We start from the raw sequence: 18,823 nt of genomic DNA on the forward strand, positions 1-18,823 counted from the left end.
CTTCTCTAAGGCCCTCCTCATTCCTGACTCCACCTTAGAAATGAGGCATAGGCTTCCTATGTTCTAAAATCCCTCAAATCTACTTGAGGAGAGAACCAGAGTTCAGTTGCAAGGCACTGCTTCTTTTAAGAGGAACTGGTGTCTCAGCCCATTCATGAGTTGGATTGTGCAGTGAGGAGAGAGGCTATTTCTCATCCATCAGAATTTCATCCATGACTACTGTTTTTTACATAAACACTGTGCTTTGTGTCCTTCAGGGTTTGGTTTTTGAAGCTTAAAAGGCAATATTCATGTGCCTCAAAATTTTCAAACTGTCAGTCTCTGACTACAAAGGCAATTTTTTGCAACTTGCAAGACCAGAAATGATTTTCTGTGCTCTGGTTCTCCTTGAGAGGCAGTGAAACTAGAATGCGCAAATTGGAGAGCCCGCGAGGCACAAGGAATTAGTTAGCAATTCATAACATTATCTGGCCACATCATCTATTCAGTAATGGCATTTCAGTGGCTGAGAAACTGACCATAATGCAGGTGTCTGCACTAGCCACCTTTTCTTCCCATCAGAAAATATTCTAACCCATTGAGTTGAGTGAATGTTCATGTGCTGTGGATGAGTGCCCATTGTTAAGGTGAACTAGTTCTTGGTCAGGGATACTTGACCATGCTCTGGGTAACTATAATAGCCTGTCTGGGGTCATTTTATGCAATTAGACTATATGAAAGGTGACGAGTTGAAAATTGTTTTCTAAATTTGATAGGTACTTTCCATCTATCATAGCTGGCATTAGAAGTTCTGCATTCAAAAAACAAACAAAAAAACAAACAAGCAAACAGAGAAGTTCTGGATTCACCCTTGCTAATGGAGAATGTAATTTGCTGTACTCAAACACAAATCCTTACACAGAAAGCTTATCCACTACATTTTAGTGCTACCAAAATAGTAGTTTTGAATGTCATTTTCTAATAACACCACATATAATTTTGAGTAGTTTAGATAGCAGTATTTACATGTTTTTTGATTGCTTGGAAGTATGAAAATATGAGGGATTTTTGTTATACCTTTCTTGACATACTAAAGCACCTAACAAAGACTAATTTAGAATTCTTCACAGCATTGACATGCAGAAATGTCAACAGTTTACTTTAATTCAAAATTAATAAAAAATAACTGAATCAGGATTTAACAAACTCTGAAAATCACCCATAATTTGGAATTTAAAATACTATGTCAGAGGACTAGTTATAATATGCCTTTCATTTCCTCTAGAGTTATTTATGATGGATGTGGGCTTTGGATACTTTTCACTTCCATTTACAGTGGGCTTGGCTTAAAAAGATTCCCTTTTTGAATTTCAAATAATTATTGAAGATAATTCGAAGGTATTTTCAAGGTGAAGGAAATTGAAGCACACAATTACTAGATAGAAGAAAGCTCTTTATAAACAGCAGGCTTGATCAGTGCATGTGAAAACAGGCAACGCTATTAGATTTGCTAAGATGGAACTTTTAATGTTCAGTTAAGGATCAATATCTAAACTTCTCTGATTCATCTACCAGTCATTTCATACTAAAGGTGAAGAATTCTTCCCATTTCACCTTTTGATAATGAAAAATAGAAATAATAGAGACAAATGCCCAAAAGCATTTCTTCCCACCATTTTTTTTGCAAAAAGAATCATTTCTAATAATCTAAACCTTAACTATAAATACGATGATAAGAAATTAACATTGTAAAGGAGAAGGTTAAATTCTTGACTGGGTAAAGCCAGAATCAACAATTACTTTTTTTTTTTTTTTTTCTGTTTTAAAAATGTTTTTATTCTCTGATTCAAACATTTGACATTTTGTTCAGCTATGACAAACACATTAATTTTTCAAAAATATTTTTCTTTTTTTTTTTTTTTTGGCTTAGTTTTTATTTTTATTTTTTCACACACACACACTGCATTTTATTTTTACAAGAGATAAATAGACTGACACCAAGCATTGTACATGGATGACCACAACAAAAGCAACAATGATTGCAATTACCAAACATGAAACAACACTCATACTATGTCATAATATTGACATTCAGTCCAGTAATCCTCCACTGTAACAGCTCCTTTACTTTGCAGTGAAAATTGATTTGTATATTCTTTGCCTCTGAGTCCTTGTGGGATTTTTTTTTTTTTAATTCAGACAGAAAGTCACAAAAATTATACTCATCCTCATCAGTTCACTCAGTCCCATGTAATTAATTTTTTTTTTCATCTTGATCTTTTGTTAGCACTTTTATGAGTTCATCAGTTTTTCATTAGAGTTCTGAAAATGCTTATTCATTCAGTTCAGCAGTACAGTCAGTTACCAGAAACCTGTACTTGTCAGAGTCTTTTCCATGAATTTCTTGAAGATGAAAGCCTTTTATAGGAACATATTTGCAAAAGCATCAGAGTACACCCAGAACTGTCTGTAAATGACAAAAGACTTAAAAACAATTACTTTTAAGACAAAAAAATTTCTGTCTAGTAAGCTGTTAACACCTGTGAAGGACTAAGCCATAGAATCAAGGATGATATCTTTTAAAAATAGAAATTGAGTGAATTCAAAGTCTCCAACTCTTTCTTCTTATTCATTTATTTATTTATATATTTAATCATTCACATATTTATCCCTTTATTCACTTAAAATTTTCTCAAATATTTATTGGATGCTTATTATATGCCAGGCTATTTTAAAAATCACATTCCAAATTCCAATAAATTATAATTGTTCAGAGAAATATGTTCTCGTTAAAGAATTTAAGCACCTTTGAAAAATAGTTGAATTTCATAATGCCATTTGCAGCAACATGGATGCAACTAGAGATCATCATACTAAGTGAAGTAAGTCAGAAGGAGAAAGACAAATACTATATGATACCACTTATATGTAGGATCTAAAATATGACACAAATGAACTTATTTACAAAACAGAAACAGACTCACAGACAAAGAGAATGGACTTGTGGTTGCCAAGGCGGGTAGGCAGTGGTGGGGGAATGGATTGGGAGTTTGAGGTTAGAAGATGCAAACTATTATATATAGAATGGATAAACAACAAGGTCCTACTGTTGCAAGGGAACTATATTCAATATCCTGTGATAAACCATAAGGGAAAAGAATATGAAAAAGAATTTATATACATACGCATAACTGAATCACTTTGCAGTACACCAGAAACTAACACAACATTGTAAATCAACTATACTTCAATAAAATAAATTTTAAAAAATAAATTAATTTAAAAAATGGTTGAATTTTAAATACAGCCCTTATACACAGTCACATTTTGCTCAGAAATGGAAATTGATCTTTAAGTAATTCAGATTAAAAATGTAATATTTAACTACAGATATATGCCAGTGACTTAAATTTGTTTGAAGATTATTGTGAAGTTATTCAAAATTTACTAAGCTTCAAGAGTCCACTTACCACCCAGCTGACATAGAATTGTCGATAGTTATTAATGTACTGTGAGAGTAAGGCAAGACTCTTATGTAGTGGTTTAGAGGTGTGAAACATTTTACTATAATATACCAGTTGTAAAACATTGTGTAGTACTACTCATGGTAGAAAAAAGTTTTCCCCTTGACATCATCTATTCCCTTGAGTAGAGTTTGGCTATTTATGTGTGGCTTGCATAACTGAGAATTAACTGATCACAAAAATAAGCAGTTATATACAGAGCGCATTTATAGAAATCCTAGTTAATTCTCTTGGTTAAGCTTTTAATTACATCCAATTATTTCCTGTTAGTTCATTGAAAAACCTAACAAATAACCAAGTGACGACTAGCTAGCATCACATCTTACAAGTTATTTTTTAGGAAACACCAAACTAATTATGACTTTGCCTGCAGCTCTTAAACAAAAATTAAAAATTATTTTTATTTCAGATGCGATCTGTGAGCCGAGTCTTTAAGTTTATTGATATGCCAGCAGAAGACGGTAAACCTAACAAGTCATTGAAACCATCCAAGGATGACCAGCTCTCGAAAGTTATGATTATCAAGAATCAACATGTGAAGAAAGATGACATCTGGCCCTCAGGGGGCCAAATGACCGTCAAAGACCTCACAGTGAAGTATACAGACGGTGGGAATGCCGTATTAGAGAACATTTCCTTCTCAATAAGTCCTGGCCAGAGGGTGAGATTTAAACATTGCTTGCTTTGTTAAACCTGTGTTCAGTAAGTGAATCTCAGTAGCCTAAACCAATGTGTTAGTAGAATCCATTTGTAACATTGTTATTGTAGACTAGGACCAATATTGAACACAAATATTTTCAAGTTATTATATGAAGTCATTGTTTCATGTGAAATATACTTTGCAAAGTCCTGAATCTATATAATGGAACCATTTTATTCCATTTTATTTTATTTTTGTATTAATTTTTATTGGAGTATAGCTACTTTACAATGTTGTGTTAGTTTCTGCTGTACATCAAAGTGAATCAGTTATATATATACATATATGCACTCTTTTTTAGATTCCATTCCTATTTAGGTCACCACAGAGCACTGAGTAGCGCTCCCTCTGCTATACAGTAGGTGCTCATTAGTTATCTATTTTATACATAGTAGTGTATATATGTCAGTCCTAATCCCCCAATTCATCCCACCCACCTCTTTCCCCCTTGGTAACCATGAGTTTGTTTTCTACATCTGTGATTCTATTTCTGCTTTGCAAGTAAGTTCATCTGTACCATTTTTCTAGGTTCCACATATAAGCAATATTATGATATTTGTCTTTCTCTTTCTAACTTACTTCACTCTGTATGACAATCTCTGGGTCCATCCATGTTGCTGGAAATGACATTATTTTGTTCCTTTTATGGCTGAGTAATATTCCATTTTATATATATATATATATATATATATATATATATATATATATATATATATATATGCCACATCTTCTTTATCCATTCCTCTGTCGATGGACATTTAGGTTGCTTATACAAACAGCTCATGCAGCTCAATATCAAAAAACTAACAACCCAATCAAAAAATGGGTAGAAGATCTAAATAGACATTTCTCCAAAGAAGACATACACATGGCCAAAAAACACATGAAAAGATGCTAGACATCACTAATTATTAGAGAAATGCAAATCAGAACTACAGTGAGATATCACCTCACACTGGTCAGAATGACCATCATCAAAAAGTCTACAAATAATAAGTGCTGGAGATGGTGTGGAGCAAAAGGAACCCTCCTACACTGTTGGTGGGAATGTAAATTGGTGTAGTCACTATGGAGAACAGTATGGAGGTTCCTTAAAAAACTAAAAATAGAGCTACCATATGATCCAGCAATCCCACTCCTGGGCATATAATGGGACCTTTTTTTTTTTTTCAGTTTATTTATTTATTTTTGGCTGAGTTGGGTCTTTGTTGCTGTGTGCATGCTTTCTCTAGTTGCAGTGAGCGGGGGCTACTCTTTGTTGCGGTGCGCAGGCTTCTCATTGCGGTGGCTTCTCTTGTGGAGCACGGGCTCTAGGCACGTGGGCTTCAGTGGTTGCGGCATGCAGGCTCAATAGTTGTGGCTCATGCGCTCTAGAGCACAGGCTCTGTAGTTGTGGCGCACAGGCTTAGTTGCTCTGTGGCATGTGGGATCTTCCTGGACCAGGAATCGAACTGCATTGGCAGGCGGATTCTCAACCACTGCGCCACCAGGGAAGCCCTGGGACCATTTTAAATGTGATTCTACTTGCAGAATATCTAATTGATTGCTACCTTACCAACTAAAGAAGCTGTTAAATAAACAAAAATTATAACATGTTTTAGATTTTGCATCTTGAAACTATCTTCCATTTCAGGTGAGGGAAATATTTTGTTGCTGATTCCATCTAAAGTTTTCTTAAATTTTACCTAATTGACACTCTTTCAAACAAGTGGTACTTTTTTTCTTAGCTTTTTTCAATTTGCTTGTTTAGTTGGAGTTTTCATCAAGGTATGGATTGTTAAATTTTCTTCCCAATAATGCACTAAGCTATAATTATTTATGAAGCAATAATTTTTTATTATTTAATAAGCAAAAATAACCTTGTACTATTTTGAAGTGTTTTTTATGGATCCCAGCACTGGGCTGAATTCACAGAAGTTACTCAAATATACGGATTCTGGAATTGATTCTTAGAGAAGGGGATGGTCATTCTCCCTACATTTTATGCTCTGTAAATGTGATTTTATATTCTCTCCAGATTCCTTATTCTGGGCCACTCTGTAAATCTAGCAGGAGTATTATATTGTTTGGATTGCTTTCTTTTCCATTTAAATTGAGATAGAATACAATAGGGCCACTTCTTATGAAAACTGAATTTTATTTTATTTTATTTATTTTTAAAAATATTTATTGTGTTGTGCCAGTTTTAGTTGCGGCTCACCAGCTCCTTAGTTGTGGCATGCATTTGGGATCTAGTTCCCTGACCAGGGATCGAACCCGGGCCCCCGGCATTGGGAGCACGAAGTCTTAACCACTGTGCCACCAACCAATTCCCTGAAAACTGAATTTTAAAACTTCATCTCTCTGTGGTTTAATTTCAAACAGAGATTTTTTTTTTTTTTAACTGGGGAGATAATGGTCAGTAAGGTTTGTTAGGCCATCATCACTGTCACCAACACAGAAACAGACTGTTTTCACTTGCTTTTGCCCATGGGTTTACGAATGTTTGATAATTGGATGTATTAGGCAAAGTTCTGATAAGAAAAAAGTATAGAGTGAGCAAAAATTTTCTACATCTTATGCTAAATGGCTTGAAATTGCACACTGGAAATTTTGACTTACCTTTTAGTCTAGTTAGGAAAAATATATTCACATACTACTAAAATTAGCTCTTTATTATATTTATGCTCATCAAGAATGAGATTTGTTTTTTCCTGAGAGAAAAGTATAAATGGGCATAAATGGAAAGACTAGGTTCTAGACTGAATTTTCCCCTAATATTAGAATGAGGTTGTCTAAAGTTATGCTTTGGAACTAAGTAAAATTAATGGTTTGCCTTCATTCTTCCCTTCCATTGAGAAAAGCATAATTAATTACTCTTTCTTGCTTCATACATCAATGAATGACATAGGCAGCTGAAGGTCACCAGGCTGGATGCCAAAAGCGCTGTGAAGTTATAACAACAGCAACAGATAGGTTGATCCACAGGAGGAATAGATTTGGTAAATTATTTGCTTTCCCTCCTCCTGACATTCTCCCATCCATTTGCTTTTCCAATGCTCACTTGCCCACTAAATTAAATACAAACAAGTCCTAGTAGAGTGACAGAGTTTCAGAGTCCTCATTTTTGTAGGTAGTTTCCTTGATGTGAGAGTAGTAATCAGAGATGCTGTAAAATGAGAAGAAGCAATATGCCCAGGCATTCCATCTTCTCTGAACCTTTATACAGGAAGCAGGCGATGTGTCTTTGCAAGACACTCCCTAGGTGCTTTGGGAGAATTGAAAATTACTCACATAAGGCTATAGATGTTTATAGAGCACTTATCATGTCCTAAGCACTGTTTAAAGACCTTTATTTGCTATCACATTTGATCTTATTATAACTCCAAAGGTAGATGTTATTACCCTTTTTGCGCATAGTGGAAGAAACTAACGATCAGTTAAGTGAGTGAAGTAGCAGGGATCTCAAACTCAGATCTCTCTGACCTCAAAGTCCTTTTTTACCTGCTTCTCTTAAAAGAAGAAAAAGAAGGAGCAGAAGAAAGAAGACAGAAAGAGAGAGAGAGATCTGTCACAGAAGATGTCAATCTAAAAGGGGAAATGTGAAATCCAGTAACAGCTAAAGCAGAATTACTCTGAAGCTAACAAGGCTGAGGTTTCAAAGAACTTCACTTGCCTGAGCCCCTTTCAAGGGCCTGTACATAATTTTGTGTTTATAGTTTTGAAATCTTTATTCTTGAAAAGAGCTCCCCTCCCCGCCCCCAAAAATTATACCCTTGAATAAGAGATATATAGATAAAATGCTAAGGTAATTCAGAAGAGGAAGCAGTTATTATCATTTGGCTGGGAGTTGGCCTGTTCAGGGAAGGTTTACCACAGGAAGTAGCATTTAGAATGAGGCTTCAAGACTTAAACTGTGATTTGAGTAATTAAGGTGGGTGAAGAAGGGTGCTGTAGGCAGAGGGAAAAACATGAGGCATGGAGCATGTACGGAAAACAATGACTGGTTCAGTCATTCGATGACTGGAGGATGCATAAAGGATGTAATTGGATCCAAGATTGGTGCAAGTTGGTGCAGATTATGGATCTTGAGAGCCAAAGCAATAAAGGGAGGTTATAACTCAGAAAATCCTAATTGATTTTGCTACCACATGGTCTTTGAGAGCAGTGGTTCTCAAAGTGTGGTTCCTGCACCAGCATCATCTGCGTCACTTGAAAACTTGCGAGAAATGCATATTTTTGAGCCTCACTGAGCCCTACTGCCCAAGGGGTGGGGACAGTGGTCTGTGTTTTATCACACCTTCCAGGTGGTGCTGATACATGCCCATCTACTTGTGAGAACCCATACTTAAGAGAGTCGTTAGGTGTAGAGGAGTGATGTAGAAGAGTGAGGGTAGAATTCCAACAGTAAAGGCTTAGGGAATGGGTGAGTCCTAAATTGAGGGGTTATATAGAACACCAGTGTTGGTGATGGGAGAGAGAAAGCAAGAACATCTGTCTAAGAGGATGGGTATATAGAGGGATTTGCCTTTGTTCTGTAGGAGTAGTTGGGAGTTTTTTTGTTTGTTTGTTTTGTTTTGTTTCTTGAGACAGGAGGAAAGGAGATAAGTGGAGTTAAAGAGAAGTGGAGTTAAAGAGAATCATTGAGCAAAAAGCTGGAAAACTGAAGGTGTTCTTATTAGGCTGCCTTAATATTTTAAGTCAACTTCCACAATCATCGAAGTTGAATAGTGTCAGTCCTCTGATTTTGTTCTTCTCCTTCAATAATGTGTTGACTGTTCTTTTGCATCTCCATATAAACTTTAGAATCAGTTTGCCATATACACAAAATAACTTGCTGGGATTTTGACTGGGATTGCACTGAATCTATAGATCAAGTTGAGAAGAACCAACATCTTGACAATATTGAGGCTTCCTATCCATGAACATGGAATATCTCTCTATTTGTTTAATTTTTCTTTGATTTAATTCATCACTTTTGTAATTTTTCTCATCCCGATCTTGTGTATATTTTCTTAAGATTTATACCTAAGTATTTCATTTTGGGGAGTGCTAATGTAAATTGTATTTTGTTTTAAATTTAAAATTCCACTTGTTCATTGCTGGTATGTAGGAAAGCAGTTGACTTCTGTATATTAACCTTGTATCCTGCAATCTTGCTATAGTCACTTATTAGTTCCAGGAGTTTTAGTGTTGAGTCTTTTGTACTTTCTACATAGATGATAACATCATCTGTGAACAAAAACAGTTTTACTTTGTTCTTCTCAATCTGTATGCCTTTTATTTCCTTTTCTTGTCTTGTTGCATTAGCTAAGATTAGGATGCTGAAAGCAGTTGTAAGAGGGGAGCATTCTTGCCTTGATGTTGATCTTAGTGGGAAAGCTTCACGTTTTTCATCATTCAGTAATAATAGCTGTAGGGTTTTTGTAGAGGTTCTTTATCAAGTTGATGACCTTCCCCTCTATTCCTACTTTGCTAAGAGCTTTTATCAGGCATTGGTGGTGGATTTTGTCAAAGGCTTTTTCTGCATCTGTTGATATGGCTGTATTATTTTTCTTGCCTGTTGATATGATGGATTGTATTAATTGATTTTCAAATGTTGAACCAACCCTGCATATCTGGGATAAATCCCACTTGGTCATGGTGTATAATTCTCTTTATACGTTGTTGGGTTTCATTTGTTAATTTTTTTAAGCATTTTGCATCTATGTTCATGAGAAATATTGATCTGTAATATCTTTAGTTTTGGTATTATGGCAATGCTGGTCTCATAGAATGATTTAGGATGTATCCCTTTTGCTTCTATCTTCTGAATGAGATTGTAGAAAATTGGTAGAATTTCTACTTTAGGTGACTTGTAGAATTCACCAGTGAATCTATCTGGGATTGGTACTTTCTGATTTGGAAGGTTATTAATTATCAATTCAATTTCTTTAAAAAGTATATGCCTATTCAGATTGTCTATTTCTTCTTATGAGTTTTGGCAGATTGTATCTTTTAAGGAATTTGTTCATTTCATCTAAGTTATCAAACTAGTGGGCATAGAGTTTTTCATAATATTTCTTTACTATTAATAATATGTATTAAGAGATGTAGTGAGTTTCCCTCTTTCATTTCTTTAAAAAAATTTTTAATTGAAATATAGTTGACATACTATTATGTAAGGTTCAGGTGTACTACATAGTGATTTGACATCTGCATACATTATGAAATGGTCACCACAATAAGTCTAGTAACCATCCATCCCCATACAAAGTTATTACAATATTAACCACATTCCTTATGCTAAATAAGGTAAATATTCTTTCATTTTTGATGTTAGTAATTTGTGACATCTCTCTTATTTTCTTAGTTAGCCTGGCTAGAAACTTATAAAATTTAATGATCTTTTCAGAGAACCAGGTTTTAGTTTCATTGATTTTCCCTACCAATTTCCTGTTTTCAATTGGTTGATTCTACTGTAATTGTTATTTATTTATTTTTCTTCTGCCTAATTTTGATTTAATTTACTCTTCTTTTTCTGGTTTCCTAAGATGGAAGCTTAGATTATTGATTTTAGTTATTTCTTCTTTTTTGTATTACATATTCTTTTCTATACAAGATATTTATATTATACTACAGATATATATTTATTTTGTATGAGATATATTAGATATTTCTATATTAGATATTTCTTCTTTTCTATAGCATTTAATATTATAAATTTCCCTCTGTACTGCTTTTGCTGCGTACCACAAAATCTGATAAATTTCTTTCTTATTTTCATTTATTTGAAATCTTTTTTTCCCTTGAGATTTCTTTTTTACCCTATGTGTTGTTTAATGTCCAAGTATTTGGGGATTTTCCAGCTGTCTTTCTGTTATTGATTTCTGGTTTAAGTCCATCGTGGTCTGAGAGCATACATTGTATGAGTTGCATTCTCTTGAATTCGTTAAATTGTGTTTTATGACCCATAATGTGATTTATCTTGGTGAATGTTCCCTGTGAGCTTGAGAAGAATGTTATTTTGCTGTTGTTGGATGAAGTAGTCTATAGGTGTTAATTATATCCAATTGACTGATGATTGTGTAGAGTTCAATTATATCCTTACTGATTTTCTAACTTCTGTGTCTGTCCATTTTTGATAGAGGAATATTGAAGTCTCCAACTGTAATAGTGGATTCATCTATTTCTCTTTGCAATTCTGTCAGTTTTTGCCTCATGTTATTTTGACACAATGTTGTTAGGCATATACACATTAAAAATTATGTCTTTCTGGAGTATTGGCCCCCTTATCATTATATGGTACCCCTTATCTGATAATTTCTCTTGCTCTGATATCTGCTCTGTGTAAAATTAGTTACTACAACTTTCTTTAATTAGTGTTAACATGGTATATCTTTTTCTGTACTTTTAATCTATTTCTATACGCCTTTACATTTAAAGCGGGTTTATTTCTTTAAAGTGAAATTAGTCAGGGCAAGACAAATACCATCTGGCTTCACTTATACACGAACTCTAAAAACAAAAAAAATGAACAAATATAACAAAACAGAGAGTCATAGATACAGAGAACAAGTGGTTGCCAGAGGGGTGGGCACTGGGAGGATGAGAGAAATAGGTGAGAGAGATTAAAACTTTTTGTAGTTGCCCTAAAATTTGCAATATATGTTTTCAACTAATCCAGGTCACCTTTAAACAACACTATAGTGCCTCACAGGTCGTGGAAGTATGTTATTATAACAAAATACAGTTGACCCCTGAACAGGGTGGAGGTAGGGGGTGCCCACCCTCTGCACAGTCGAAAATATCTTCTCTGTTTATCCGAGATTGCTCTGTACACATGGTCCCTCTTTATCCGCTGTTCTGCATCATCTAATTCAACCAACTCTGGATATTGTAGCACTGTAGTGTTTACTATTGAAAATAATCTGCGTGTAAGTGGACTTGCACAGTTCAAACCTGTGTTGTTCAAGGGTCAACTGTATTCCCACTTCCTCCCTCTTTGTCCCTTGTATTGTTGCTGCCATTCATTTCACTTATACAGAAGCATATATATAAACATACATAATTGAATACATTGTTGCTATTATTATTTTGAACACACTACTACCTGTCAGATCAATTAAGAATAAGAAAAATAATATTTCTTATTTTACCTTCACTTATTCATTCTCTAACGCTCTTCCTTTCTTTACGTAGATCAGAATTTCTGACTTAATTTTCCTGAAGAACTTTTTAAAACATTTATTGCAAAGCTGATCTACTGGCATCAAATTCCCTTGATTTTTGTTTGAGAAAGTCTTTATTTCTCCCTTATCTTTTGAAGGATAATTTCACAAGGTACAGAATTCTAGCTTGGTGGTCCTTTTCTCTCAACACTTTAAATATTTCACTCCATTCTTTTTTTGCTTGCATGTTTTCTGAAGAAAAGTTGAATTTAGTTCTTTTCTTTGTTCCTCTATAAATAAGGTGGTTTTTTCCCCTCTGGCTTCTTTCAAGATTTTTTCTTTATCTCTGATTTTCTGTAGTTTGAATATGATATACCTACATGTAGTTTTTTGGCATTTATCCTGCTTGGTGTTCTGTGAACTTCCTGGACCTATGGTTTAGTTTTTGACATTAATTTGGGGAAGTTCTGAGTCATTATTGTTTCAAATATTTTTGTTCCTTTCTCTCTTTCTTCTCCTTCTGGTATTTCCATTAGTGGTATACTATACCTTTTGTAATTGTCCCACAGTTCTTGGATATTCTGGGGGGTTTTTTTGTTTAGTCTTTTTCTCTTTGTTTTTTGGTTTGGAGGTTTCTGTTGTCATAGCCTCAAGCTCACAGGTTTTTTTTCCTAGCCATGTTCAGTCTGCTGTGCCCATCATAGCCATTCTTCATTTCTGTTAAAGTGTTGTTGTTGTTTTTTATCTCTTGCATTTCTTTTTTAATTTTATTAAAATTTCATTCTCTCTGCTTACACTATCTGTTCTTGCATGTTTTCTACTTTTTCCATTAGGGCTCTTAGCATATTATTCATAGTTCTTTTAAATTCCTAGACTGATAATCCCAACATTTCTGGCATATCTGACTCTGGTTCTGATGCTTGCTTAATCTCTTCATACTGTGTTTTTTGCCTTTTAGTGTACCTTGTAATTTTTTTTTAAAGATTTTTTTTTTTTTGACATGGACCATTTTTAAAGTCTTTATTGAATTTGTTACAATATTGCTTCTGTTTTATGTTTTGGTTTTTTGGCCACGAGGCATATGGGATCTTAGCTCCCTCACCAGGGATCGAACCTGTACCCCCTGCATTGGAAGGCGAAGTCTTAACCACTGGACCACCAGGGAATTCCCTACTTTGTGATTTTTTGTTGAAAGGTGGGCATGATATACTGGATAAAAGAAACTGATAATTAGGCCTTTAGTGGTGTAAGGTCTGGGGAAAAGGGAAGTGTTCTATTGTTCTATAATTAAGTCTCAGTCTTTTATTGAGACTGTGCCCTTGAGCAGTGAACTTCACAAGTGCTTCTCAGATTCTTCTCCCCCTTAGGTGCAACAGTACACTTGTGTGGGCTGGAGTTGAGTATTCTCCTTTCTTTGAGCAGTTAGGTTCTAATAAAAAAACCCAGTAGGTTAGGTTCTGGTAAAATAGTTTCTCTTGAAGGAGGCCTTGTTAAGAAAAACAGAATGTTCTGTAATATTATGAAATTGTGGTTTCCCACATCTTCCTGCTGGATGCACCAGAGGGTATTTCTGTGTACTTCACTGTGAGATGAACTGTAATTGAGCTCCTGGAGGTAATACTTACAAAAGTGTGGGGACCTCTCTATGAATGACCTCACTGGGAGGTTTTTACTCTCAGACTTGACCACACTGAGCCTCCAGCAATTTGTTGGTTACAGTTTCGATTTCCCTACCCTCGCTCAAGTTGCTATGGAAGTTTCTGATCATGTGTTTCTGCTCCAGTAAGTTGTGATTCTGTCTCTCTCTCCACTTGTAGTGGCAATGATTTGCCCTGTGACTTCATTTTCTGAAGGATCTAAGAAGAGTTTTGATTTTCAGTTTGCTCAGCTTTTCACTTGTTGTTAAGATAGAGTGATGACACCCAAATTCCTTATATGCTGGACCAGAAACTAGAAGTCTTGTTTTTCAATTTTTTGGTCCCTTTGCCTGGCACATTGCCTAGCTTACTATATGTTAAATGCATGAATGAATGAATGGATTATACCTACTTCTAGGTCATATGATTGATTACAGTAGGAATTGATTCTTAAAATGTTATTCTGAGCAACTCTCTTAAGGATGTAATTTCTACTGCTTTGCCCTTAGAACCTTTAACAACATCTTGCAAACTGTAACAAGATGCCCCCCAAAAAACTTCTTGCATGGTGATTAAGAAGTAGGCTCAAGTTTAGTATGGATCTTCCTTGACTTATGATGGGGTTATGTCCTGTTGAACCCACCATAAGTTGAAAATATTAAGTCAAAAATGCATTTAATACACTTAATCTACTAAACATCATAGCTTAGCCTGGCCTACCTTAAACAAGCTCAGAACACTTACGTTAGCCTACAGTTGGGCAAAGTTGTCTTACACAAAGCCTATTTTATAATAAAGTGTTGAATATCTCATGTAATTTATTGAATATTATACTGAGTGAAAACAGAATGGTTGTATGGTTATGGAAAGGTTGTGAGTGTATCAGTTGTTTACCCTCATAATCGCATGGCTGACTGGGAGCTGCAGCTCACTGCTGCTATCCAGCATCATGAGAGAGTATCGTACCACATATCACTAGCCCAGGAAAAGATCAAAATTCAAAATTCAAAGTACAGTTTCTACTGAATGCATATTGCTTTCGCATCATTGTAAAGTCAGAAAATTGTAAGTCAAACCATCTTAACTCAGGGACCATCTGTATATTATTTCCATTATCCAAAAATCCTGCAAGCTTAACTGTGGTCTAATTCATCTTCTTAAAAGAGAGAGAGAAAACATTGGAAAAGGACTTAAATGGGCATTTCTTGTTTAATTTTTAATGAATTTCGGTGTTCTTGGTTCTATGGTGTGTCTGAGTCCATTCAGGCTGCTATAACAAAATATCATAGGCTTCGTGACTTATAAACAACAGAAATTTATTTCTTACAATTCTGGAGTCTGGGAAGTCCAAGATCATGGCACCACAGGTTCAGTGTCTGATGAGAGCCCACTTCATCATAGGTGTCTGTCTTCTCACTGTAACCTCACATGGTGGAAGGGACAAGGAATTTCTCTGGGGCCTCTTTTATAAGGGCACTAATCCCATTCATGAAGGCTCCACCCTCATGACCAAATCACCTCCCAATGGCCCTACCTCCTAATACTGTCACATTGAGGGTTAGGATTTCAACATATGAATTTAAGAGAGACACAAATATTCAGCCTATAGCATGGTGAAAAGATGAAAAAAATCAATATTTTGTGCAGAAAAATGATTCAATCTTCATATTAAAACACTTTGTTCATAGAAATTACTTTAGTGAAGAGATGTCCTATTACTTTCTGGGCTCTTAATTTAGGCCTTTACTTCACAGAACCTGTGCTTTAAAATTTTATTTTCAATGCATGAGAAATGTAGCAAGTATTTCATAACTTTAACTTAAAAACAGTAACTTAAAAAAAAACTTATTTTTCTTTTCAGTCTCAAATAGTTTTTTCTTAAAAGCTTTTGATTTTTGCCTAAATTTTTAACATCACCTTCCCCTAACTAGAATATCTCTTCCTTTTTTTCGTTTTCTCTTTCCTCTCAAAATACAGGCTGTGATTTTAATTTGGAGCTAAGTCTTTCATGATAAACCTAGATTTAACAAAATGCCTCAGATGATATATTGTATATACTACAGTACTGGACAGTCCTCTGATTAAATAGATATTGCATCAGACTTCAAGGTCTGTTCTTTTGGGTGAGCTTATCTGCTTTCTCCATTTGTAGTCTCTTTAAAATACTAAGATGCCACAAACAATTTCACACAATATCAGGGGCTCAGATCATAGCAGCATAAGTGCCTAGTATCTATTTGATTTGTTAAACACATATGGAATTCTGTCTTATACTGGTTTTATAAGGAGCATAGTCTCAAGAACTTATTATGTTAGGAATTATGTTTTATTAATAATAAACAGATTAATAATCAACATATAAAAGTTACAATTATTATAACTCTGGGGATCCAAATTTCATTTGATTTGGCATCTTGATTTCTGGAGACTAAAGGAGGTGAAAAATAATTACAACAGGTTTCAATCTGTTGCAGTATTAAAATGGCGAATAAGACACTCTGAAAAGAATGTACTGAGACTGTTCTAGTCATGGTACAATGCAATTACAGCTAGCACCAAACTCAACACTGTTTAACTTTCCACATAACATTGTGATTTATCTTGATCCAAAGTTCTCAAAGAGGAGGTACACTGAAGTTACTAGAAAACATTGACTTGGAATTAAGATCTATCTTAAAAGCTTATTTGCGGGAAGTACTCTGGCCTTATTCAACAGATCACTGAGAAGCCTGGAAAAACAAATCCTGGAAAAGAATTATTATGTGCCAATTATATAAACAACAGAAGACTTTGTTATGTATGAACCAATTAGATTCCGTGCTGTTGAAAACCGTGTATGACATAATGCAATGCCAGCAGTTCAACAATATAAGGAAACCAGAGTGATAGCTAAAAACTTTAAAGCTAAAGATTTACAAATTGCGTCTTAATCCAGTTTTATCCCAACATAAAACCTGTGTTCTCTAAACATTCAATGTTTGCTTCTTAAGGAAAAGGAATGTAGTCATTTATCCTAATCATTAGAATCCTGGCTAATGATTTAAGAGTCTGAAACTCAAGGAACTTTTCATCAAAAGTGCTTGATATGACTTTAGAGCAGATCTCTTTCTGCTCTTGAATTTGCCTTCGCTTCTCTTTCCTCATGCCTCATCTACACAGGGCATACTCAGATTGCTTATACAAAGCCTTACTGTTGTGTTTGGAAAATCATGATGTATGGTGAATGTGTTTGTACAACATGGGCTCATTCAGAAATAGAAGTGTGCATATGAAATTCCACAAGATTTTTAAATTAAGAGTTGATCTGGTAATTGACCAAAATTGACTATATCAATTTATTTATTAGATCTACTAAATAAGTTTATTCATTCATCTGCCCTCCCTCCCTTCCTCCCTACCTTCCTTCCTTCCTTCCTTCCTTCCTTCCTTCCTTCCATCTATCTACCCACCTGCTCACCCACCTATCTGTCTGTCTGTCCATCCATCTATTCATCCTTCCATCTGACTGTCTCTCAGTCAATCCAGATAAGTTTTTATTGAGTATTTATGTGAGCCAACCACTATGCCAGGTGCTGAGAATTCAGTGGAAAACAAGGTAGATTACCCTGACCTTTTTGAACTTATATTCTTTGGGTGAATACAAGCAATAATCAAGGAAAGAATAAATAAAATAATTACCAATTGTGATTAGTAGTATGAAGAACCTCAACAGAGTGTTATGTATAATATGTTGTTTATCTGATTTTCTCAGTTGTCTCAGAAAACAAACGTGTGAAAGTCCCATTATAGGGCTCTTATGATAGACAGAAAGACAATTGTGTCACTTTTGTTTATCAGCTTACCTAAAGGCCTAGTTTACTACCAGGTTCCTAATCAGTATTCAATAAGTTATTATTATTGTGGGTTTCTGTACGCTCTCAAGCATTTATTGTGGTCTGTAACTAGTTCCGGTTTAGAAACTGTTACTAGTCTGTAATAAGTATAGAAATTGAGAGCAAGCATTTCGAAATTCATTTTTATTTTCTACTTTTTAAAGTACTGGTGGTGGATTGGAAACTAAAACACAAAGCAAAACTGTCCTTTACCACAAATAGTGTAAAAAGCACGATTTACAAGACCATTTGTTCAGCTCTCTTGTAAAAAGGCCAAATGATAAAAAAGAAATAGCAATAATGTAAGGGGAAAGAAAGAAACATTCAGTGCCACTAAAGGTTGAGCAGTTTATTCAGGGTTTAGTTAATGACTGCAGAAATGTTCTGTCCCACTCACAGCGTCTTCCTCTAAGAGCTGGGTCTGCGCTGGCATCAGAACAGAGTCAGCTCCCTGTGGGGCACATGAGGCACCTGTCCTCTCCTTGCAGTACACAGCCTTCTCACTTCCATGCTGTGTTCTTACAGTCTTTAAGGAACAAGAATAGTTTTTTCTTTTCCTTAATATCCCTTTTGCTTCCTAAAATTCTCTTCTTGCCAGTCAGAATGGATACAAGAAGTTGATTTGACAACTGTCCACGTGCTTATCCACTGAGGAGTGGCAAGGCCCAACCTGCCTTCCGTGAGAATGTGAACTTATTCTTTATTTTAGGCCTAAACTTGATGCTCGCTTATTTTATTATGGCAGTATCTAAATATTAGAACTGTTGCAGATTTATTAATTTTCAAACTCATATTCATGTTTGGAACTAGATCAAGCTATAGGTCTCTGCTTCTGGCTTGAGCCCATTCTCAAAAATTATGTGCATTAAGACACTCTATCTTTGTTTTCTTCGATGCAAAATGGGCATTTTCAACCTTTTTGCCGTTCGTAAAGGTCAGTGATAAATGAACCCAGCATCAGGGATCCAATCCGTTATGGCCA

The 18,823-nt window shown here is 35.1% G+C and overlaps 1 protein-coding gene across 8 annotated transcripts in view; it reads left to right on the plus strand.

The window, feature by feature from the left end:
- CFTR (CF transmembrane conductance regulator) overlaps positions 1-18,823 on the plus strand; it is a 192,992-nt gene that overhangs the window by 149,123 nt on the left and 25,046 nt on the right. For all 8 annotated transcript variants that reach the window (XM_082399969.1, XM_082399968.1, XM_082399975.1 and 5 more), the window contains one exon: positions 3,913-4,164. In XM_082399969.1, the coding sequence (XP_082256095.1) occupies positions 3,913-4,164 (252 nt within the window). The remainder of the gene's footprint in view (positions 1-3,912; positions 4,165-18,823) is intronic.

The sequence above is a fragment of the Balaenoptera borealis genome, assembly GCF_965194805.1.
Source record: "Balaenoptera borealis genome assembly, chromosome: 7".
Lineage (NCBI taxonomy): Eukaryota > Metazoa > Chordata > Mammalia > Artiodactyla > Balaenopteridae > Balaenoptera > Balaenoptera borealis.